Here is a 25,348-nt window from a genome sequence, read left to right on the forward strand (position 1 = left end):
CTAGTACAAGCACCGAGATGACTAGAGTGCTCAAAGAAAAACCTACTCTTGGTCCTGAAAACCAATAACCGTTCTACGCTTTGGTGCATTGGAGTTGGATTTTCTTCAATGAAATGAAATACGATGTTTGTTGGGACAAAATTAACCACTCTAGAGATCTCTTTGACGCATCTTTGAAAGGTTTTATCCATGGGGTTGCGTTGTTACGAATTGTTTGTCGATCACCTCAAAGATATCGATTACTCGTGAAATATTTTTCCCTTGAAAACTGGACATCGTGATTGATAGATTTGAATGTCGAATAAAACCACCCTGCCGAGAGGGCATCCAAGACAGTCAACTTCAAGTCCCATGGGACCAATCTTGCCGTTTACCTTTGGCCTTTTTTATAATTTAAAAAACCATAGAAGTCAAATCATAAAACTAGATCAACCGCTAGAGTCTTATTACTCCTTAATTTTAGGACGCTGCACGATATGGTTAACTTTATGTCCATTGAACAAGAGGTCTACCCTACCCATCTTGGGTTACTTCTTACCTCGTGAGTTTGAAGTTTCGAGTGGGTTGGAACCAATCAAGGAAAGAATGACCCTGGGGCAAATTGTCGACCATAGCGCTCAACCAACCCAAGGCAGCACTTAGTCCGAAACCCATAAATTGCCATACTTGAGCATTAAGCAATGCATGCTACCACCACACTCATCAACTCGTCAAAAAATTGAAACTCGCCAATTCCCTTTAGCCTTCAGCTCGCAATGTGCTTTCTGGCAACCTGTTTCGTTGAAAAATGCGGATGTTTTTGATACACTAAAAGCCATACAGTGTGAATTTAATGAAGTTTGGGTGTTAGTATTTTTAGCTGTTTTCGCAAAGTGCTTTGGGATAAGCGTATTCAAGGTTGCACTTCCTTTTGCCAAGCAAGGTCCCCTAAGACGTCAAAAAGGATATTTCATTTTATGAAATCCGTTTTTATGGTCAGAATCCTGACTCTCCACAACGTAATGGAAACAATTGGTTACTCTAAAAAACAATCTTTCATGACTTTTAAGTTCATGAATAATTGAAAGGAAGTTTCCAGTCATTAATGAAGTGAAAACAAGATAAATGCGTATTCAATCTTTCATACTTCATTGTATGAAATTTATTCAAGTTCTAATTCTATAAAATTGACATGGTCAACATCATTGAATCCCATAGGCGAACTCCTCAAAGTTGTCTAGACCATATTAAGTTTCTCTAAGCCTCATTTTTAGAAACACCATGCTAAGAAAGCAAATTGAGTAAATAGCTATTCCGCACAGAAGATGAGAGAAGAGGTTTAATCAATATCTAACGTGATCATTGGGAACAATTTACTTACAATTCAACCCCAATCACCCCCGACTCCACATTCCACACTTTTAACTCAAGCTCTTAATTTGCTTTACTAGCCTTTTTTGTCAGTTCAAATTTGACTGAAACAGTGCCATATCATCATTTTGGCTCATTATATTTCACCATTGCTTTTACAGCGTTGCGTTCATCTTAGCATTCCATCCGTTTTTCTGTATACCTTGATTCCATCCCAATCTTATTCTCTCGAGGGTTTAGCTCGGGAAAATTTAGTTTTCGTCAGGATGCTTCTCTTGCGAATCAGCTATTTAACTTGAAGGACCTCAGTTAGGGTTCTCAACTCGAGCAAAAAAGGGTACTGCCGAGCAATCAAAGATCAAGAACGAGTCTTGAAGCAACCCTTTGTTCGAGTCCTAGAAAGGCAGGGTCACGTTTTGACACTCGGTTAGGCGTTTTTGGTTTTTACTCATGTACCTTCCTTTGCTAGAGATGCGAGCCCTAGCTAAGGTCCTTTAAGCTAAAAAGCTGCCTTTCCGGATCAGTACACATGAGTTGAAGGGTTAAAGTGACAATAGTGTATGCTTGATAGTATTCCACATATGTATCATGAAACGTAACCAAAAGTGATTAAGAAAGTTTCACTTGTGCCGTTACATTGAAACCATTATTTTGATGCCAGGTTTTTGTTGATTTCCATGTCACTCGTTTGGTATTCTACAATACTATTGAGCCCTCAAGATTATTGGCCAAGATTAATGGTCCCCGATGTCCAGATCTTGATCAAAGACTTGGAACTATCAAGGACTAATAAACTGGTTTTTTTGCAGCTTTATGTGTCGTTTGATGAATCCTCAAGGGATTGCGTAAAGAAATTGAGGGGTTTATTAGCATGCTCATAATAAGGTAGACTAGCAGTGACAAATTGTATTTATTTCAAAGAAGAGTGCTTGTCATTTAACGATCGTCACCATCATTCGGCTTCTATTGCTACGCATTGATTTAATGACGCCACTTTGGTCATTGTCGACATCTTCAGATCTTAAAAGTTTCAGTACAAGAAGTATGTAGATGCAGAAGTAATTGTAGTCATGCTTTAGTTGTCTCCATCATTGGCAAAGAATCGAGTGGCCAAATGCATGGGCATTGGAAAAATGATCGTAGAATTGTGCTCTGCTGCGATGCTGTTCAGCGTCTGAAGATATCGGAGCTGCAAAGAAAAAATGACAAACGTACCAGTTAGAGTGCATCCCAGGACTGAATTGACACACATAACGTAAAGCATCAATCCTTCAAACGTTCAATGTGATATGGGCTTATTTGGGTGGGTGAATGTTCCGAATAACAAAAAACGTTCATGCGTGGTTAGCCCAAAGGCTTTATCGTGATTAGCTCTCAAGATTACGCGGAATCTTTCGAAAGTGCAACAAAACTCGTAACAACTCTCTTTGCAAGGTTCCATGTGAGTTCTTTTACCAATATGTATTTGTGGGACGTATGGGATCGACAGCCTTTAGGCGGTCTGTCTGTCTGTCTGTGCGTGTTATGCTTGGTCTACTTGACGAAAACCGACATCACGTCAATGGGCAATGGGAATATGATGGTCGAGTTCTTCTCGGCGCTGATGCTCGTCAGCGTCTGGAGATATCTCAACTGAAAATGCACGGAAAGGTGACTCGAAATGTCATCCCTCGGCTCAATATGATGATTCAGCACAATTGACGGGTAAAAAAAAGATCCGCCATTGCAATTCACGGTATTTACCGATTTGTCTTTAGAAGACGAAAGGTCTTGTAACAGAGGTTTCGTGATACAAATCCTTTAGGTTGCAACTTGAAATCGTATCACGAAACCTCGCTAATTGTTTTCAAAATTGAAGACCAAAAAGGAAAGGAAATTTTCCTGGCATTCACGTTTAGCCTAATTTTGCCGTTTGATTTACCTGAAGAGCGGCTGGGCTTTCTTGAATCACGTCAGCGGCCTCTTTCAAAGCCTTCGAAGCTTTTTGTTCTCCTTCAGCGGCAATCACCTAAAAATGTCCGGTAAGCATGAGTGTAAAGTTCAAACCGATTGGTCAAATCATGACCCTTACCTTAGCCCGGGCTTCTCGAGCAGCTTCAGCCTCCGCGGCCATGGCTCTTTGTAGTTGAACAGGCAGTCGGACGTCTTTTCTGGAAATCAAAAACAAAAATCTGTTGGTGTGGGAGTTTGGCAGCTAGCCATCCCTAGAGAGATCCCTTCTGCATCTCCGTTTTTGACCCAAAGGGAAAATCTTATCGGTACCCATCTTAGTGACAGATCACGCCAATCTGCGAGCATACGGAAAGGCGGAGAAGGGGAGTTAAGGTATTCCTCCACACTTGGGATCCAATCCAATAATTGCTCTTTATTGGTTCCGTTACCCCATTGCCTGGTTATTCAAAGCTCTGACACCCTGGTTTCTATTCGCCAACGTTCCCTGTGTAGTCTTTGTGCACCAATAAACCGTGAGAATCTGGACTTACATCTCGACTCTCTCCACTTTGACTCCCCATGGATCCGTGGCCTCGTCCAAGCTACTTTGCATGATGTGTGAGATCGTCTCTCGTTCGGAGAGAATTTCAGCCAAATTCTTCGTTCCCAGCACATTTCTTAGGGTTGTGGCAGCTAACAAGCGAGTGGAATGGCTGCAAAGCGAAAGGATCTCATAGATTTTGCTTAAAGATGCAAAACTCCACTTAATAATTCGAATGTATAGAGGCACTCTCTTACAGCACAGGCTTGATAGGAACGCTTCCAGTTTACCTGAAGTTCTCGACATTGGAAATGCAGATGGTCGGGTTAGACACACGGTAATAGACCACAGCATCCACGGCCACAGTCACCGAATCCTTGGACAAGATCTGTGGGCATGCAAATAGCAGCAATGGCAAATCCAGGAGACCATCCATCAAATTGGCATTGCAATCATAGCAATAATGGAGACCAAAGTACATGCATAAGAGGATGTGGTCCAAATTTCCAGGATTAAGGTTCCAATGATAAACAAAAGCGGAATGGCGGAAGAGAATGGGACAAAGAGGAGAGGAACAACGTTAACTGGATTAGCAATACTTCATGCAAAGTGATGCCGATTTAGCATCAAACACTAGCAACGAACAATTCAGTCAATCACGAAAGCAAGGATCACTTAAGAGGTTAGCAGGTGTCTACTCTAAAACTGAAGCAGTGTTCATTCCACGAAGTCTGATATCGTTGGATGTGTATGGCCCAAATTCCAGGGACAGCTCGTATCAAAACAGACAAGAAATAGCGTGATGGACGTAGCAGATATCGTACAATTGATTAGGCTTGACATCTCCTTTAGTATTTGAGTCCCGGTTAAAGGACAATTGACCCTAACGAACAACTACGTACTACGAGGTTAGTAGTAGAAGTAGAGAATGAAAGCGGACGCCTTACTTTATGTTATCGACAACACAAATGACTCGATCTGAATGTGAGGTTCGCCAGTAGATGACGGCATCAACGCTGATTGTCACACAATCCCGCGTCAAAATCTGGTTCGGGAAAAAGATGAAGCTTGATTCGTGTGATGCCTAATTCCAATTATCACAGCCAACCCCGCTGACACAAATCGTCGATCGATGACTATTCAGGGTTAAATCGCTCTCCAATGGAGAGAGGAAAAGCGAAGAAAATCCGCTGGTTTCCATTGAGGGGAAAATTGGAACTAGTCCTGGATAGGCTGGATTCATCCCCGTGGTTTCCCCATGAGTGTTTGAGTGTTAAGTTACGTGGTGTACACCACAAAGTTAGTCCCGGAAAAAACTTAAGGAAGCATTCGCTAAGACAGAGGCAGTTCAATCCAGAATTACATACGGTTCAAAGGGGCAAAACGAGGTAAGGGAAAGAGGAACCCGAAATAAGTCACAAACAGCATCTCCGAAAAAAGCATGATCCCAAAAGGGGCATGGGCTTTCTAACCTGAAGTCATCTATGCTGCAAAGAGCCTGCTCTGCGTCAATGACATTAAAATAGACAACCGCATCCACGCTGACCGTCACGGAATCGCGAGACAAGATCTAAGCCAAGAGAGCACAGATTGCAATTTCCTTCTACATATATCTAGCGACCATCTAATGACATAACATAAAAACGAGTCAACCCCATTTCTTGATCGATTTTCATCTTAAAATCCGTCAACCGATGAATGGGATGACAGCAATAAAAGAACAGGTCGCCAAGCACTAGCCAAATGGAGTAAATCCAATGTAAATTTACATCATCTGACGGTTTAATATCATCTTTTTAACAGGGGTGCTTTTGGTCAGACTGTGGAGAGTTATTTTGTGACATAGAATTAACTTTTCTTAATGATTGGCAAGACGCTCACCTCTTGGGGCGGAACATCAAACGAGACAGTTCTCAAATCCACGCATTTGTAGGTATCGATGCATGGAATGACAGTGAAAATACCTGGTCCTTTGGAGCCACCTTTCCGAAGACGACCCAAACGGAATATGACAGCTCTCTCGTATTCAGTCACCACCTAAAGACAAATGGTTCAGAAGCAAACGTGTTAAAGACCAGTCTACGATCGAGACAGCAACGTGGGTTATCCCTTGGGTGGATGGGTGGTTGGTTGGTTTGAATTTGGATTCTGCGTCGTCTATGCGGACAAGCTCAAGGTCGATTGAATTGAGCTCGACTGTGGATTGAAAAATGAGATCACAGAGGCCTGGAGCCGCACTCACCTTGATACAGAGACAAAGCGAGAAGGGCATCGTGACAATGATAAGTAAAACGGATAGTGCAGTCAGTAGGAATGCCGCAATCCCGGGTCCCTCAGGATCGGCTGAAATGGAAAACAGAAAATGACGCCCATAAATCCATTGGCAGGCAAACCAGAAACCGCCAGTTCCATCACGCAACATGCCAAAGTTGGTGCCCGATCATGGAAATGGTAGCTCCAAAGAAATCAAAACGAGGCAAACGATGGATTTTCCCCGCCCCAAGGCTATCTCATTAATTGGTTGGCCTTTTGGGTCCGAATTGTCGTTTTGTACGTCTATTGAATTATCTTGTCACTTTTGGCATGTCAACAAAGAAACAAACGCCTGAATGTTCTTGTTCTTACAAAGCAAAGGCCATCTTGGCCCGAGTTGAAGGTCACCCCATGATTGTCTAGCCTCACTGATGGGAACTGGAAACAGCCTCTTTTCGTTCCACATGTGTATTGTTCAGAGAATACGACATACACATAGATAGATAGAGAGAGAGAGAGAGTACGCACTACTCGTGATGTGAGAACACAATACATTCAATGCAAAGGTCGGGCAATGCAAGGACATCCTAATGGTCTTGTGCAAAGATTATTCGGACGAGATTTTCCTGAACCAAAAGAAAGTCAAGGGAAGCATTACCATGCATGTGAGAGATTGATCCAATCCCAATGTCCAGATGTGTGCCGACATCTCGTGTCATTGGACCACTCCAATGAAGCATGGACGAGACAATTTTTCAAAGGCCAGTCCTGCCATGCCATGCATGCATTGTGCGATCGTGATTTGCAAGGCCATTGAAAGGATGTTGGCCTTGGGTGTTTCATGAAAAGAGATCTGAGGTCTGGCCATTTTTTGTCGCTTTTAAGAGTTGACTGGAAAACGCCGCAGTGAGATTTGAAGCGAACCATGAAGAGAAAACACAGCGAGACACCACGGTTCTTCCTATCTGCCAGATTCTATTTTGCGGGCATTTGTTTGCTTCAGAATTCAAATTGGCATGGTCTAGAAGCAACTGCCAACCACGGGTTTATCTGTCCTCTGTCATGTTATCTGAGTTTGACAGTTCAGTCCAACTCTGTCTTAGGACTGGAGGAAATCTTGCATCCGATTCCAAACACAATGTATTCGGGTTTTCAATCATTCAATCAATCAAGATAGGAACCAATGTCTTGAGAGTCATCAATATTTAAGCAATGTGTAGGGAAGAACCAATGATATCGGTAAATCCAAGTTAGATTTCCAATTGGGAGCTATATCACAACCATTGTGGTTTTTAAACGTACAGTTTTCTTCTCATGAGAGCACTTGGCGTCAAATAATTAGAGCAATGGGTTGGAACGAGTAATGTCTTCTTTGCTGGAGACACAGAAATAGCTTTTTTGTGGAACCTGCCGCAACTATTAGTAATTCATGCGAGTACCCTTTGCATGCGAGATGCTTGGAATATCTTTACATGTATGATGATATTTTTTTTTCATTCCTGAGTGGTCTGACGGGGGGGAAATGCGTTGATGAGACTTTAAATCCAAACTTTAGTTCAAACTCATGCCTCTCTTAAAAAAAACGACTGGATTCGAAATTTCCTTCTTCCTTCGGAGCCCTTTTCTTTCCCGGGACACCACGACAAACGCCTTTCCGAAAGCAACTTCAGAACGGGAAACCGAACTTTTTTTCTGTCGCGTATTTAACAGAATAGCTTTCCTCCCAATTGTCCCATCTTGAAAGCAGGGTAAGAAAAGTTTTGCCTCTCTTGTTCTTTTAGGAACGCATTAGGAGACGGATATATTCAAATAGGTCTAAGAATTCGAAAGATAGCCCGCGTGCATTGAGGCCGGATGCGGTTCTCAAAGTTTAAGGCTGCTGTCATTCTACTAATGCTCACTGTGTGACTTTTCGTTAACTCCCTTTGAAAACACTCTGTCACAGCTTACCACCGCTTTTATCGTGCAATTTAGCCTTGATATGGTCCACGTGTCTTCCATCGTCGCCGCCATCGCCGCCAACTCCCCGTCGGGCCCGTTGAATCAACCTTTTACTACCTCCACGAACGCGACTAATTCCGGCTCGAAATCCCGTTTCTGGCATATTTCGCGGGTCCAAATTCTGCGGCGAGTTTGGTTGTTGTTGGTAACTGACATGGTGGTGGGATTGTTCTTGTTGGTGGTTGTGATGCTGCTGTTGTTGATACTGGGTGTGGGTTGGAGCCATGTATTGTTGTTGTTGTTCTTGATGATGTTGGTGGTGACTGGGAGTTACCGAGATGCTTGAAATGGGCTGAGATTTGTGATCCATCGGAGAATGTCCATTCTCATTTCTGAGTTGTTGTTGACCTTCAGGATGATGATGCGACGGGGAAGGATCAGGATGAGGCGGGGGAATTGCCCTGAGCGAAAGGTCCTGCTCATAGCTAGAGGTCTCGGTGAGAAGTCCTCTCTCCGAGATGGTTCGCTCCATCATGAAATGCTCCTTGAGGCTCTGGAAGGCAGTTAGAGCCTGATCTGAAATGCTTGGGCTTCACGTCGGAGTCTTGAGTGGTTGACATCAGTTTATGATGTGCTTAAATGGAGAGTCTCTTGTGGAAAAGATGACACGAACCATTTTTCACTTCCTTATGGACTGGAACGACTAGACAGATGGAGAGGCCACCCCAAGGAAGTCTAAACATGAACTTGAGACCTTCACCAACAACGAACAGAGGCTCGCCCAAGAGCGCATTACTCAAAAATATGGACTCTAACCTGTCAGGAGAGCCATGCTTTGAGAGGGATGAAGCACCCATAAAGAAGTGAGAAAAGACCCCAATTGCGCTAATTACGCCAGACGGACGGGAATGCAGAGTGCGCGGGAACAATTGTCGCAGACCCCTTTTATGGACCACATTGTCTCATTTCAACCGTGCTCACAATGGGACGTTAAGTGTGATCTTGGAACTAGAACGTACGTATTTTTTTCCCCTCTAGTAGTGTCATCAAGGACTAGTAACGGGGAGGGAGTCTGGGCTTTATGGCTCCTTACCTATCTGACAACCTAGTTGGAGGTTATTTACCGCACTTGTTACATGAAATACGTCCCATACACCGCGGTGGTCGTGGATCAGAAAGAAACCTGACCAGCATACTAATTTGAGATGCCTTCGAGGTCAAGGTTTTTTCCCGCCCCTATTCCATCAACACGTGGAGCAACTAAGCTCCAATTAGCCTGGCAATCAATCGGGCTCTAAGCCGGGAAATCAAGATCCTAGTATCGATATTTGTTCGATTCCAAAAAGAGCAGTTGTGGCTTTCTTTCAAAAGGGAGGAGTGTTCTGCTTCTAACAAGTGAGGGGTCAATATTTGATACCAAATATCCCAATGTACGTGCTCGCACGTGGCCTTTTGAAGTTCCAGGATCAAATGGATTTCTTCGCCAGGCGTTAAAGGGCCTTGGCTCCCCTTTTCTCGTTTCCTCATATTGCAAGCTTCACTTGGTCGTGTTCCAAAGAAATATATTCCTTGTTCAAGATTTAGACTTCTTGGCGATGACCACAATTCACATCACTAGGCAGGAATGAAGGCACTATACCACACATGGTCTCTTACCAAACAAAACTCCAAACCCACAGCCTCAAATCCATTCAGGAAGGTCACAGTGTGGAGGATTTCCCTGCAAGCCCCTATTCCCTGCTCGGCTCCTTTCGGGTGTTCCTAATCTCGCGCGGCCTACACTATGAGTACTAGTTCTCCGAACGGCGTTTCATGAAGCGATCTTCCCATTATGGGCATTTTAAGCGAGAGAGAGAGATGGGGCCTAGTTGGGTCTTTGCTCTTCCTTGTCCTCCATGTCTCCTCGGTCCTTGGAATTGCTCATTTTCTCCGTTCTGTTTTTGTTGCTCAGAAATGGGATGGAGCTTTATCAGGGGATGAAGTGATTCACATGAGATGGCACCCCAAGGAGGCTTTCACCACCCTCTTCATCACCATCCTAAAGAACTTCTTATCCACTCTAAGTCTTCTGGCCAAGACGCACAAGTTATGAACACATAAAACTAACCTTTGGAGGGCCTACCAAGGTATAGGATAAGCTTGTATCCAGCGTTACCAACAAATCAGAAGTTGAGAATCCGTTTTGAGAACTTCCTTATCGCTACTGGGAAAACTCACTACAATTGACCCGAAAACCTAGGTTGGGACAAAGTTCATGCATACCTTTCAAAACGTACCTTATCAGATACATTTCGCACCTTATCTAATGACTATGCAGTTCCACTTTTCTGGCCTCCCCCAAAACGAGAGCTCTCTCATTCTTGGAATGTTCTTACTAAAACATCTTTGGCCGGGTCGACCTTTTACAAGCCTTTACCTCCATTATTAACAAGTGGGGGTCTTAATGGCGTCGACCCAAAGGTCATTGAATGGAATGTCATTTCATTTAAGGCCGTGGTAATCCCAGCAATCCAAGAGAAGATTTGAACTAGTACCTCTACAGTAATCTTTAACATTACGCTTGTGAAGTGAAGGAGAGGAGTGAAAATCAAGTTTGATGCACAGATGTTGGACTTTGTTGTCGTATCCTGTAGAGGAAGAGCAAAGGCAACATCACAACCTACGCCCACTATGAGCTAACCATATTTTCAATAGTCGGAAGAGTTTGTTTCAAGACTACAAAAAATGCCATTTTTGGCTGAGCTCATGGCTCAATATAGAAATTTTGTTTGCTAAAGCCAGTGATTTGAAATAATTGACAAATTTTATCCAAGCCTAATGCAAGTTGGCTGGTTCCCTTGTTGAATCACTTCATATCCACTTTTCCTACCACAAAATGAATTTTGCATCATCAGCCATGATATACTGGAATCTGGAGATGGTTTTTCGGAACAATAATCAGCATTTTGAAATTGAGGGTGCGTATTTCATTCTTCTTAAAATGAGACGGGGCCACAGGCCACTACAATTACTGTACGTATTTCGATTTTCAACTCAATTGAATGACTGGATGAAAAGGTGTGCCGTCTCAAAACTCACTATATAACTCTACGTACAAATGATGAATGAGCTACTACCCTTTTGATAACCACCAGAGGGCCAAACTCATTCATTCTTCTATGTACTATGCTTTGAGGAGGAATACATTTTGACTTATTCATTTGATTGAGTTGAAATTTGAAATGTTAATGCAGATGTAGTGACTTTGGGTCAGTCTCATTTGAAAAGGAACGCCGTATGTTAACTCAAATCAGAGTTATTAAATTTTCAATAGTAGCGTCCCCGGCAAATTCCAGAGGTTCGTGCATCAATATTCAGTTACGGTGTTCAGTATTACAATTAGTACAGGTAATAAAAAGAAGATGACCCAATACGGAGCCTTGTGGGACCCCCGAATTGATTCTTGTATGTCTCTAGTATTGTGGAGCGTGTCAAGTAAAACGTCATGCTCTACCTTGACATAAAATGGATCGTCACTATCAAGTCCATCAATTACCAGTACGTGCTCAATATACATGCTCGATCAAGAAGGACGAAATACGCGCACATGGAGACCTTTGCTGGGGCCTTTAGCTGCCCATTTTCATTTCATTTCGCAGTTAAGCCACTATTTTTTTATTAGATCAATTAGGTATGAGGTTCTTTACAATCTTTATAATTTGATCAAATCAAGTATGGAATGATGTATCTGAGTCACGCAGAACTCGTCAAGCTCTCAACTCCTTCAAATCGTTTGACATCACTATTATTACTATTAGCAAACATTTACAAAACCGTCGCCAATCAATAATCACGTCTCTCTTGTACATATCTTTCAAATAACCATAACATGGTTCCTGAAGACTAAATAAGCTTTATAATCGATGACAAGTTTCAGCACGATTGCGGCTTTTGTTGACAATTGACAGTTATTTGATATTTGGTACTGGCTTTGTACTAGCGCGAGTTATTCGCAGGAAAATTGACTTGGGTTCGTGCTTCGTAGAAAAAGGTGAAGTAGGTCTTAAAATGCCCTCAGATCTACAAAAAATCATTCAATCATTCTAAACATTTTTAGTACCTAGGCTTTAGATTGCCATGCGCAAAGTTTGCTACAAATTTGGCTATTGGCTTGGCCGTAACGAGAAATAATGCTGTCGCCGAGAGACTCTACATTCATATATTCCGTCATTCTTGGGCCAACCAATTGTGTAACTGTGCTAAACTGGGCTCCAAACCCATACTGACTAGGATGATCTTTCTCTTCAATGAATTTCAATGACTGTTTCAAGTTTGAGCTTCATAATCTTCTCAAAGACCTTCCCAATCTTCAAAGTGAGAGAAATAAGCTTATAGTTACTAGCTAACCTCAGAGAAGAGGGAAACCTGCCCTGGTCCAAGATGCATCATATCAAGTACGAGAAAACAGGAGCAAAAAGTGTGAGCATCTCATCAGAATCTGAGATGTCACACCATCAGGGCCAGGAGAGCTCGAGAGTCACAAGTCCTTGATGGCCTCTAGAGCATCTTGATCTGTGACTACAAGATCATCTAAACGCTCAACTTGACTGACATTGTCAATCTCAACAGACTTATCTTCAGAGCAATGTGCTGTTGCTTTTGAACTCAGTGGGGTTGAAAACACACTGGAGAACTGATCTCCAAGCATGTTAGCCATAGTCTCTACATTGCTAATGGCTTCCCCGTCAACCTCAAAAGGCCCAACGGAGTGTTTCATTTTTCTCTTAGAGTTCGCATAAGAGAAAAAAGCTTTCGAATTCGACCTGACCTCCTGAACTACTCTACTTTCCTTTTTCAAGTGATCTGTCTCAATGGAGGCTTTAATTCTGCCTTGAATCTAATCCAACTTTCTTTGAAGGCTAGCCACAACAGCTAGAGTCAATTTGCTTTGGAGCCTCTTTGCTAGTTTGCAACTCTTTTTGAACAATTGTTCCCTATGCTTCGGTATTTTAGCTTGGTTCAGAATTGAAACTAGGTCCAGCTCTCCTAACATGTCTACAACGAGAGGCCAGTGTTCGTCTTTGAGCTTGTACTAGCCGGATCGACCTCTCTGACCAGTCTCAGTCTACAATAGAGAGCCGGATCTTGATCAATGGTCGACCCTATCTCAAGATTCAAGGATATGATGATCTGACAAAGTACTAGGGGTCACAAGGAACATACTAAATCAGATCAGGGTATTTAGAAAATACGTAGTCCAACATGCTAGATTGCAAACCCCAGGTTTTTCACCGTCTGAGATTTCGATTTTGAAATGGGCCTATACTCATCCGGACTATTCTCTCACCATAGACCGATAGCCGGAAAATCAAAGTCTCTCGCAAAGAGAACATTCAAGAAACTGCCCTGTCCAATTCATTTCCTGTGAATTGGAGAGCTGGCCTGAGCGAGCTAACATTAGGATAGGCAAGCCTATACAGTACATGCGATATGCGTTAAAGCCGTGGGTCCAAGGAATAACAGCACTATTCTTGAATCGTACTGATCTGTGTATTGAGTAAGCATTACGGCCTCAACTGCAAACACTCAATCACTTCGCTAGCGTATTTTCGCGCTTTTGATCACTTGTTTTGATACCCTGGTTGGCACAATAATCTTTGCTTTATAAAAAGAATCAAAATGCAGGTAACAAGACTGGGCCCAGAATGGTCCAGTCACAATATACGTAGACTTGTAAAGCTTTTGACGCGTCTTTCTTCACCTATTGTAGATCTTTCAAAATATCACGTTACGTTGAGCTAGTGCATGCGCTTTCCCATTCCCTATTTTTTTTTATTCAAAGCATGCCACAACAACTTTAGCCAATCATAACTGGTGAGTGGCTTGCATGGGTCATCTAACGTTCTCCTTGGGTCGCCTAACAAACCTGACATAAGAAAAAATATTATCCTTAAATATGGTCATCAATTCACTTTTACAACGGGCCACGTGCGCCTCTTACAACCTTTTCAATTGCTTATAGTTCATTTCCTCCATTGTTGAGCTCCATATTATTTTTCTGCTTGAAAGATTAAGCAAAATAATTGTCGATAGCCGTTCTTTGGAGTATGAACATATGTACTCTCCGAACCAGGGTGATGAAAGTCCTTGCTCACTGGAGCAGGAATTGCTTTTACTCTGTATTATCAGTCGGGTAGAACCATATCTGTCCCACCATTCCATTTATTTCCTGACCAACGTTGACCGAGACACTTGACTATGTACTGTCTACATAGAAGCGAAGCAAGACGTTTCGAAGTCCCCTTTGGACCCGAGGGTTTACTACACTCTCATATTCAGCAAAGTATGGCGGACGTTCCCAACGACGAGAGGACAGAAAGGATGCCATCCAACCGACCTCTCCCGTTGGTTTCTAATTGACTGAGGCTTGTTATTTGGGCAACCCATGAACCAAAAGTAGTCTGAGCTCCGTACAATAGGTGCAAGGTTTCCTGGATTGGTGCCAAGAACAAACTACTATATTCAACATGTAAAGGGAGTGGTTGATCGACAAGCGTGAGTGTCAGCCAATCAGTCTAGTCGATCCTCTTAATGACCGGGTGGTCCATTAGAAGAACGGCCTTGAGGCCCTGAGTCAAGGCCGCCGACTCCTTTACGGACAAGAAAGGCCCGGTCTCTCTCGCCTAATCAAATTAAACACTTCAATGTGGATCGGAGATATCGATGTAGAGCTCTTGGAAGTTAATTACTGAGACCCCCTTATGTATTCCTCTATCTCAAGCTAACTTTCTCGAGAAATTCAGACAGGCATGAACAAGACTTCAACTATTGAAATTATCGGGAAAACGCAAAGCAGTGGAACCGTCCATGCTGTCCTGTCATGATGTGACATTTCTGCGCTATCCAAGAAACTTCTATCAAGGCCACACCACGAGCTAATATTTCGAGCTCGCTTTGACTCCTTTTAGGGTAGTTCAAAGATAGCAGCCAACTACCAACTACCAAGTCGTGGAAAATGCGGACTTTTTTAAAGCTATCCACACTCACAGCACCCATCCACTGACTCACCCACTCACATTCGAGTGGATTTGGGTGCGCGTGTGTTTGGGTCTATGCAAGAACCTCTGGATTACCAGGATGAGGAACTCAATTAGGCTCGCTGGAAGCCAATGCCAGCACCCCCCACAGGATTGAGTTGTTTTTTGCACTGTTCCTGTGGAAATGCACATTCATGATTCCTCCTTCCCTTTAGGCTCTTGGAACTGATTTGAAGTAGTTTGCTGGGCTACCGCTTCAGGACTCTGTGGTCTCTGATCCTCTGAGCTTTTTTTCATCAAGGTCGTCATCGTCCCATAGCCGAAAAAGACGGACCAAAGGCAAGAGAGCGACAAACCCCCGCCAAAAGAATCTCGAAAATCGTCACAATAAAAGTAGCTTGATGACGCGCCATTCATTTTACATTTCAGATTGCTCAATGGTTCATGCAGAAAGAGCAAAGAGAGAGCGAACACACTGGCGTCCCAAAGAGAAGGGGGGTGGGGTCCCTCCTCCCTTTTCTCTTTTCATTTCGTTATGGCTTTATGGTCCAACTCATTGTTAAGAACATTAGTTTTATTTATTCTCGTCCCCCTATACATCCTTCGTCGTGTTCTATCCAAATGAAAAGTGTGTGGAACTTGACACTCTAGACTTAATCCAGTAAAATCTTTGGTCGATGAACACTTTTGTCAACTGTTAACAGTCTTGCATAATGAAAAGGCTGCATTGTATCAAACTTGAGTTGGATCAATTTTGAAGCCGCTTTGAAGTACTAAATAATCAAATAATGTCCAGTCATACCTTCCAACTAATTAGTCAAGCGTGACGGGTAAATTAGAGTTCTCTTTTTTATTTATTCATTGCAAATTAATGAGTGCAATACTTTTCAACGTAGGCCGCACCTTCGTTTTTTCTGAATCTTTAAACCATAAAACCCACAGAGACTTTCAAATTTTTGCATTAAATTCTACATCTTTCAAGGGAACCGGAAGTCAAACCGTTCGGGATCATAATCTTGTCCAAACATTTATGTTTATCTGCAATTTCGTGTCCTTTACTGGCCTAAAGAATGGGAGCATCACACAAAAGTAGACTTGGCACTCGGCTAACTTGGCCTTGATGTTTGATTCCCACGAAAAGACCACAGTATAGTGAAGCAAGCCACTCATTTATGGCCATTTCTCTCATCTTCAATATTGAACTTTGTAGTCAATTGGAACAAAAATCCGAAAGTAAAGCAAATCAACGTTAACCGATAGTTTGTCAGCTGCCATTCGATAAAGGCCAAATCATTGGATCCGTTTTATCAATTAGCATTGTCAGAGGTAGGCCTGGCCTTTTCGTGCTTCTAATCTGGTTATTTTGAAGTTATCAAAGCCAGACCTTCACTCTTTTGCTCAGGCAAAATATGAACCAGATGGGATTGGAGCTCCAGCAATCATGCAATGGCGTGGTATATTAATACTTAATGGCCGGCCAGACTTCCTTGAAATGCATGTTTTGAGTTTTGCACCTCCAACAAAAACCATGCCAAATGTCTTTGAGAATCGAGCCAATTTAAAGCTAAACAAATTAGCTAAGCATTATCCAAATATGTTTAAAAGTTGTTTTTTGCAATCGCCAGTTTCAAGCTCAAGGATCTATTCATTGATTGGGGGGACATCAAAAAGGAGCGTACAGCTCAGCTTTGGAAACCGTTCAAATGGCGTCAGGACAACGAACTTCAAGGTCCTCAAAAATGTCCAACCAAGGGTGAAGCAAGCCTCTGTCAGGTCCATCATGTTTATGGAAACGTGGAATGACTACGAAACGAATCGTGCGGATCATCGACCTTGTCCCATTCTATCATCATATTGGTTGCATCCAAATGAGACGTGGGTACCGATCCCTCGGTCAAAACAGTATGCTAAAAGTGTTTCAAGGTCAATCTCCGAGTACGTGAAGACAGTTGAAGTGACCATCAAGGAACTATTCATTTCCAACAACGTACCCATTCTGTCATTCCTCAACGATGGCTATTTTATTTACTTACTTCTATGGTCATTTTTCTTTGTTGGCATTCTCATTTTCAATTAGACACTCAACTTCAATCATCAAAAGAGCTAATCAACGATCAATGAAAGGTTTTACAGACCTAAAAATTCATATATTACCGGACCAAAAGAGTAATTGAAGTTAATTGAGCGTTATGAACAAGGTTGGCGCCTTTAAAAATTGAGGATTAGAGGTAACGTTTTAACGCCCTTTTTCTCATTTTCTTTTTAAGATGCTATTCAGAATCTTCAGTTTTCTTAATTCTAAAAAGTATATGAGATTGAAGTCAGTAAAACAAGAGTCTACATTTTTGCGCAACGTTGAGAAGAAAATCTCACCTAACCTAAGCGATTCATTTTGCCTTTTCTTGTTTTAAATTTATTCCACTTGAGATTGACTCGATTTTCAATTCCAAAGTCGGAAGTAAAAGAAGCATTATTTATATACTTTTCTATTTTGAGCTTTTCTTGTCACTATGCTCTTGATTTAACTCCAATGCTTATCCGCAAGGTGGAGTAGAAGCTAAAATAAGTGGCTTCATCAAAGACGATGATGTCAAACAGTACTGGGGAAAGCCAATATCGTTTTTTTCGAATTATGGAAGTTCCGCCCATCAACCATGAATCTGTAACGAGTTTCTAAATACCATCTGCATTGGAAATGCCAACTCGATTCAGGTATACCATGAAAAGTTCTGCTCTGTTCCACGCAAACTTTTTATTACCCATGACGATGACAATTTCAGATGAATTGGAACTTGAAGGTGACTTACATCAAGGTCGAGAATCCGTCCTCATTTCCATGAAGGTCATATGTCCCATGACAAAGGACCATATTAATTCCCAACAAGCATCAACCATTGTCATACTGACAAGGCCTTTCCTAATCGTCGTTCCCGGTTCCATTCACAAATGTATGTATTCAAGGAGTATTGCATTAATGAGCGCGTTTTGACATGCTATATGCCTCTTCCTCATGATTTGGAACAAATTGGATTAACCTCTATTTTAGATAAGGGCCCGAATGATTTACCTCGAAACAATTTATAAGACGGCTTAGTCGGAGGAGTTGGTTCAGGCACATTCTGTCCATTGCTCGATAATCTGGATTGTTCGGGGGACAAACGGTCCAGACTCATTATTTGTCATCCGTGGACCTCGTCGAGAGGGAGAGCCGAAAAGCAGCGGCAAAGTGGTCCTTCCCACAAGGTGTACTATGTATGGACACGTATGTACACTACTTTGCCACACTCTTAGATGAACAAAGAGTACAGTAGTCTGACAAGAATCAATCTTTCTTGGACAAGAATTTCACTCGAACTGACTTATTTGTTCCCGCTCACCCATTGATGTATGTCGGACAGTATATCAGTTGTAACATCTCGAGTGCTCAAAGCTCACCTGAGAGAGTGAGTAAGTGAGTGAGTGAATGAGTGAGTGGGTGCGGGTTCTTGACTCTGAGAATCTCTTCAACAGTATGTACATCCATGCAGCATACCCTGGCACGAAAGTTTGAGCCCCTCGCACGCATTCAGGATAATAAGTCATACACATAACTAATAAATATTCATATCTTATTTTTGTATTTATATATTTTGGGTGCTAGGGTCGGAGGGATGAGCCTCGCCCGGCCAGCGAAGCCAGCCATCACATCGTCCTTATACTTTTTCCGATAGGCAGCGTCTAAAAGTTTCCTTGAGAAAGATCGGGGAGGAGATTCGAACCGGGGACCTCTCTCTCATATAAGGAAACTGCGCTAACCATTACACCACGTCTCCCCCCCTTATGGTGGAAGCATATGTCATATATTGTGTTAGGTTTTTCAGATCTAATTTCAATTTCAATCGAGCTCTTTTACTCTTCATTAAGACCACGCTGATTCATTTTTAGGATGTAGAAAGTATCCCGTCAATGCATAGAGGCTTAGATTAAAAAAAAATGTGATGAAAATACGTCACACTATTTCATCAAAAGCCATCCATATCCTTCAACCATCGCCAGAGTATTAAAATGGCCTTTGGAATCTTACTTTGATTTGCTCATTTTTCTGAATCAAAATCATTCAGAGAGAAACGAACTTTCGTTTAGAGTGTAGATACGAACGGTAGATCCTGGGCGTTCAACCCCCCCCCCCCCCCCCCCCCCCCCCCCCCCCAGATCATGTCTTATTCAGTCTTGAGCTTTCTTGAGACCTCTCACTTTAGTGCCATCGAGAGCTTCAATCTTTTAAGACCGGGATTTGGAAAGGGGCGAGGCTTGAGCGATAGTCGGATCAGCATGATTTCCGAAACAGGTTTTTAATGTCAGAGCAAGGATTAGGTCATGGGAAATAAGTGGTGCTGTCATAAAGAAACGTAAAAATAAAGAGCCAAGGCGGACTTTGAGCTACTTTGGCCTTTTATTCACTTTTTCGCAGACTAAATTTGATCTCAGATTTCATAACAAAGGCTAGAATATGAAAAGACGACCGGTGGAAACGCCTCCCTTGATATTTGATTGTTTTGGTACTTTTTTCGCAGTCAAAGATTAGCCAAGCTTCGAGCTTCAAAATGAAAGCAAAATCTAAAAGGTCAAATTCGAAATAAAAACACGGCCGTTTAGATTCGATCTGAGCAAATGATGTAATGAGATACATCTATACTAATTGAATTAAAAGTGAAGGAAAAGGTTGGTGATCTTTGTCTTTTGGTAAAAAGCAACAAAACTACGTCATTGCTTTGGGTGCACTCAAAATTCCTGAGTTTCGTCAAATGCATGTCTGGAATGTAAGGGAAATTTCCCCGTTTCTCCTCAATGGAGAACTAAGCCTCTCCTGTTCCATTACATGTCCTTATTGTTTACTTAGATCTCACTGGGCCTAATTTTAGGTTGTTCCAATTCCTTTTTTTAAATGCGATCCGTCGGCAAATTTGTCTCGTTTTCATTACTAGCCGCTAAAACATCCAAGGTCACGCGATGTTCCAAATTGGACCAAAGGCAAATTCGTCCCAGGTTTGTTCTACCCATAGATTTGAGTCCGTCTCTGATCTTCAGCAAGCAGGTTAGGGTTTCACTTACAAATAAACAGATGCCTTGTCATTGTTACTTTCTCTGTTGCAACAGAGTAGTTCAGACACAATCTGCTCATTGCATGATGAAAGTACGCTCATCTACAGATGTTCCTCGTCCTGAAAAAGTTTTGAAGGATCGACAAGTTATACTCAAAAGGATCCGCCAAAGATCCGAGTGAACTGTCAAGGTAAAAGACACGTTTCTCACTTCCATAATGTGAAATCTGAAGATTGCTACAAGCAGGCGTAGAACAAGATATGGAAAAGGTGCAGAAATTAGAAAATGACAGCGAAGAAACAGTGTCTTTCGTCGGGTTCTACGTCATCACATTTTTGTTTGTGTCATCAATGAATGGCGGAAGAAGCAAACTCAAGGACTGGCAAGGATCTATTTATGTCTCCCAATTATCACGTTATGTACCAAATGAGACGTCGTGAAAGATTGGAAATGAAAACTTCTAGACGTGGCTTCATTTGGATCCATCTCATGCATGGATCCCACAGTACGTTGATTACAGCAATGAGGTCACAATCAAAAATAGCTCTAATGGCGTCTGGAAATGTTTTAACCCCTTTAAGTAATATACGCAGCGAAGGTAATCCGAACATCTCTGGTGCCAATCTGAATCATTGACAGTATTTACAAATTCTGAATGGAAAACCCTTACGCAACTCTTTAGCTGGATTCTTGGACACGGTCGTCTCCTCTCGTCTCGTCTCACCCGTCTCACCACGGTGGTCAAAAAAGCTTATCAGGTATGGAGAGAAATACGCATATCCATCTCAACAGTCTTCTTCCTTACAAAAACCATAAGAAGTTATTTTGACGTGCTTGATTTATTGAAGTCTGGCTCAAATTTATCGCGCATATGGCTATTAGCTAACAAGATTTGCTTGGATATTTTTGTTGGAATTCAAAAAGGCTTTTGAACCACTGTGGCAGTCGTCTCAATGGTGAGACGAGAGGGATAAGCTGATCAACGAAGAATCCAGCTTTTGCCATGCAAACGCTCTCTATTATCACATTGCATTAAACCGGTTTGAGCAAGTTGTCCAAGCAGTTTGTTGGTCTAGCACTTTGGCTAACTTTTGGTTGGGTCAAACTAGGGCTCTCTAGTAGACATGAATAGCGACCCCTGACGGGCGCAGCCTCGAAGATCGAAGAAGCCAAATTTTATAGTGTTTTGGGCAATTTTCTTAAAAACGCAGCGCTAAGTATTTACATTTACTTGACCAATCACGTCAATCTTGACCAATCCAAAATGGCCTCACCTGAAATTCATTTTTGAATTGGGGGGATTTACTTGGACTTTCCATCAATATTTGAATATACTTCTTGAATTGTTCCAAATTCAAACGAAACAGCAAGAAAGAAGCCACTGGTGCAAGAATCAACATGACATTACGCCTCGTTTTGAAAAAACTTGTCGGCAGGATTAGAGCACGCATTGTCACTTAAAACTGGTTCCGATTATCTTCCTTTGTTATAGAATTTGGCTTCTTGGATATTCGAGGCTGCGCCCGTCAGGGGTTATTTTTCATGCTTGTACTCTTCTACTAGAGAGCCCGAGGTCAAATAACAGATTTCCCAACCCACCCAAAACAAAGTGTTCCAAGCTGGGAGTATAGCTTTGATTGGGATTTAAGTCAGACTTGGACAAGTTCTTGACAGATATTCCTGACCAACCCTGCATTCAGGAGTTGGACTTATTCGTTGGTGGATCAGACAATACCGTATATGAATTTAAAGCTTAATGAGATATGTTTTTTATTATCATTTTGAATTGTTAAGGATTCTATTAACAGTGGCAGTGAGGATGTCCACAAAGAGAGATTACATTTCATTGAGAGTGCAATAACATCGTTGGATTGGGATGCATATCATCAAAATGGAACCATTTTATGACCAATTATGTATTTGTCGCTTTTCATAAGATTGAAGCACATCCTTGCATACTTAACGTAGTCTTTTTTTACTTTTCAGATCTTTTTTAGCCGATACTACAATGTCACAAGCAAGAAAGAATTCATATTTCTGATATCGGTAGATTCAATAACAATATGGATCTACTAACCAGTTTTAATTTTCAGATCGAATATCTTCTTGTCTTAGAGGCATAGTTGAGCAGTTATTAACAAAGTTAATGTTATCAGTTGAGTGTGGAAAATGCGTATTGATTCAACCTAACAATTCAGAGCTACATTAGTAAAATAAAAGGCCAAACTGGAAAGGTCAGGCGTGCAAGGGTATAAAGGATTCACTCAAAATCAATCATGATTTGATTTTGATTTTTATTACAAGTATCATCAAGCTATAAATCAACCCAAAGCCCTTTGTGATGGCTGACGTATGAGATTATTCTCTTTAGCTTATAAAAAGTGTATACCATGGTTAACCAAAAGCTTTTCTACACTTTCTTAGCAAATATATATTTCTTGCACCCAAAAACATGACTTAACTTTTTTGGGCCCTGATTTAGGTTGGCCCTGTTTGCAATTTTTTTTTTTTGCGTAAAACATTTTGCCTTTTTCCAAATTTGAGTGTTTTTAGTGAACCATCTGGACCCAAAAATAAAAACTTAGTGAAGCTTTTGGGTAAATCATTGGTCAATTATCTCCTTAATTGTTCTTATCAAAATGCTAGAAACGAATTGTGTCTTTGATTTGAATATTGATATAATAGATATATGGGTTTTAATTGCTTCAGTTACAACTGGTTCAAGAACATGATTGTCAAGTAATATCATTCTTTTTGAGCCTCTCAATTTACGACTGAAGTTGTCCACTAGACTGCATGCGTTTGCTCCTGAAGACAGTCGAAATTAATCATTAACTCTTTTCAGTTTAAAATCATTTAGCCTTTCATATATGCATAAAACATCAATCGTGCTTGTTTCTAAAGAAAGACACAGGGCAGATGTTGAATGGACCCATACAACCATTCACAGATGTTTACTACGAAGTGATTGGGCTCTAAGCCATGGAGGTCGTCAGGCCTGGAGAGGAAAGCTCTACAAAACCTTGAACTAAAACTCGCAATAAAGATCTTATTAAAAGGCGTCCGAGCAAAGCGTTACCTCCTAATAAGACGCAAGCTGGCTGAGAGGGTGCTAAATCAACGCTTCCTTCCCAATCAAGCAACCGACTAAGAGCAACTCTTAAACGTCTTCTAGCGAGGTTTCAAAAAAGCTTTTTTCTCCAGCCCTGACGGACTACATGCCTTAACTCATACATTTCTTGACGCTAGATGTCGGACGACCGACCACTCAGTTGGCTAAACAGTACAATAAACCGGTTTGTAATCAATTCCCAGGAGACCATCCATTGTACTGTTTTACCAGCCGAGTAGTCGGTCGTCCGACATCCAGTGTCTAGAAATCTTTGCTTAACTGAGCCATGGACTTCATGGCTCAGCTGACATTGACAACACAGTGACTCTGGTGAGTTGGGTGAAGAGGGAATAAGATATTCCGTGCGTATTTGATTAAACTTGCCATAATTATTATGTTGGATGGGAACGGGGTGAAATTCATCGTCTGGAGAGAATCCATTGTCTAATATGCAACGAAGAAGAAAAGAATCTGACTTGAATTATACTCTTTCTGCAAATGGGTGGATTTAGAGTACTTTGTCTTAACGTAATCAGAGGAAATGAAGTTACAGGGACTTACCCATTTTTTACGCACAATCGGCGCTTAAAGATGTACGTTTATAAATTATATAATATATTATTTAAAGCCATAAAAGATAGTTGAAAACTGGGTTTTGGAAGTGACAGGTGAGAAATAGCTATTTGAAGATAAGTCCTAAACTCACCCCCAGTTGGCGGCCAAGGCACCGTACCTCCATATTGCTTGGAAGGTCTCCGTGAAACGTTCTCATCCATTTGGATCACTTGCATACTATCGTTTATGATAGGCTCGGTACTGGCCGAACGACTCATGGCTAGATGGAATCGAAGAGTCGGAGTGATATGTCAAAAAAGTATGCTCTTTATCCTTGTCACGAGATTGCGTAGCAAATATTCAAGAGGCACCTAGGTCCCACGTGGTGGACATTGGTAGTTCTTCTCCGAAATCAATGAACGCATTGGAAAATGACAGACTAATCTCCAGCTTTCCTCGGCCGTGTCGGTGTGGTTTTCAACTGAATCTAATCGTGAACGAGAGCCGTTTTTCTAATATTTATGACGGCAGACTAGATGGTGAAGGTTAGCTCATTTAAAATGTACGCACGTTCCAGCCTTCCTTCTCTTAAGGAACCACGGCGTCGATGGGAACAAGGCACAATTTCCCAATTGACGGATTATCCACTCATCATGTGGCTAGCGGCGGGACAGAACACAACTGAACTCATAAACCAAGGCCAAAGAGAGAAGCAATAATTAGAACTTCATAACAGTTGAGGAAGCACGTTTTTTAAACTTAATTTCAATGTTTTAAAGTGACAGGACCATACCCTAGTTAAGGGATCCCAAGGTCACGGAGGGACTAATATGGTGTATTGGATGTGCCACGTGTAAAAAAAAAAGATGTAATTCATGCGTTTATGTATTTGTTGAATGTGACAAGAGAGTGATGATGGGAAACGTTTCTTTGTTTATCCATTCAGTTCAAGTCAATTGGCTGAACTTGAGGAAACAATTGTAGGGTCCCTTGTGGGAACTCCCTTTGATGATTTGAAAGGCCCCTATTGAGATTATTCGATGAATTTGCGTCTTTTCATTGTCATCGTTATGTGAATTCGTAAAGTTGTCTTGAAACCACCTGACAGCGGGATTTACGCACCTTTAGCATTCCATCAAATTCTAGGTATGCCTTTCTCCGTTCATTTAGGCTGGAAGTCTGTCAATGTTTGTTTTGCCCGATGGCTTTTGTTGCCAAGCAGGTTTGGAGTTAGTTTAACAATTTTGATTTTTCATAGTGACCGCCGTATTATCGTATCAGACTTTACAGCAAATAGACGTCAATGCCAATGTCTGATCCATGGATAACAATACTAGTCTCGATTCCAGGAATCAACTTCGAAAGCACATGAGGCCAGATTGTTGCCTACTAAAATAAAAACTGAACATCTTAGTTCTATATTCATTTAATTTCGAGAAAGAATCATTTGAGAGTACTGTTTCCCATGGACACGAACTCGGAAAGGGTGTTTTGGTTCGGCAAGCTCATTGGATCGGAGAATCAGTCAGGAAGCAGGTTTTCTGTTAATGTTTTAGGTATCCAATA

At 41.7% G+C, this 25,348-nt stretch overlaps 1 protein-coding gene across 8 annotated transcripts in view; it reads right to left on the reverse strand.

Moving 5' to 3' along the window:
* Nucleotides 1-2,231: 2,231 nt before the first annotated feature.
* The window catches only part of LOC131889400 (band 7 protein AGAP004871-like), a 44,234-nt gene continuing 21,117 nt past the window's right edge, over nt 2,232-25,348 (reverse strand). The window contains exons 1-10 of one of the 8 annotated variants that reach the window (XR_009374201.1): nt 9,618-9,880; nt 8,027-8,720; nt 6,066-6,166; nt 5,705-5,860; nt 4,114-4,211; nt 3,834-3,995; nt 3,422-3,500; nt 3,272-3,358; nt 2,806-2,982; nt 2,232-2,539 (exon numbers count right to left, since the gene is read on the reverse strand). Coding sequence is in view for 6 of the 8 variants with exons in the window: in XM_059238491.1 (XP_059094474.1) it covers nt 2,426-2,539; nt 3,272-3,358; nt 3,422-3,500; nt 3,834-3,995; nt 4,114-4,211; nt 5,705-5,860; nt 6,066-6,166; nt 8,027-8,552 (1,323 nt within the window). In the remaining 2 variants the exon portion in view is untranslated. The other 7 variants (XR_009374200.1, XM_059238491.1, XM_059238495.1 and 4 more) reach the window with 7 other exon arrangements.

The sequence above is a fragment of the Tigriopus californicus genome, chromosome 10, assembly GCF_007210705.1.
Source record: "Tigriopus californicus strain San Diego chromosome 10, Tcal_SD_v2.1, whole genome shotgun sequence".
NCBI lineage: Eukaryota > Metazoa > Arthropoda > Copepoda > Harpacticoida > Harpacticidae > Tigriopus > Tigriopus californicus.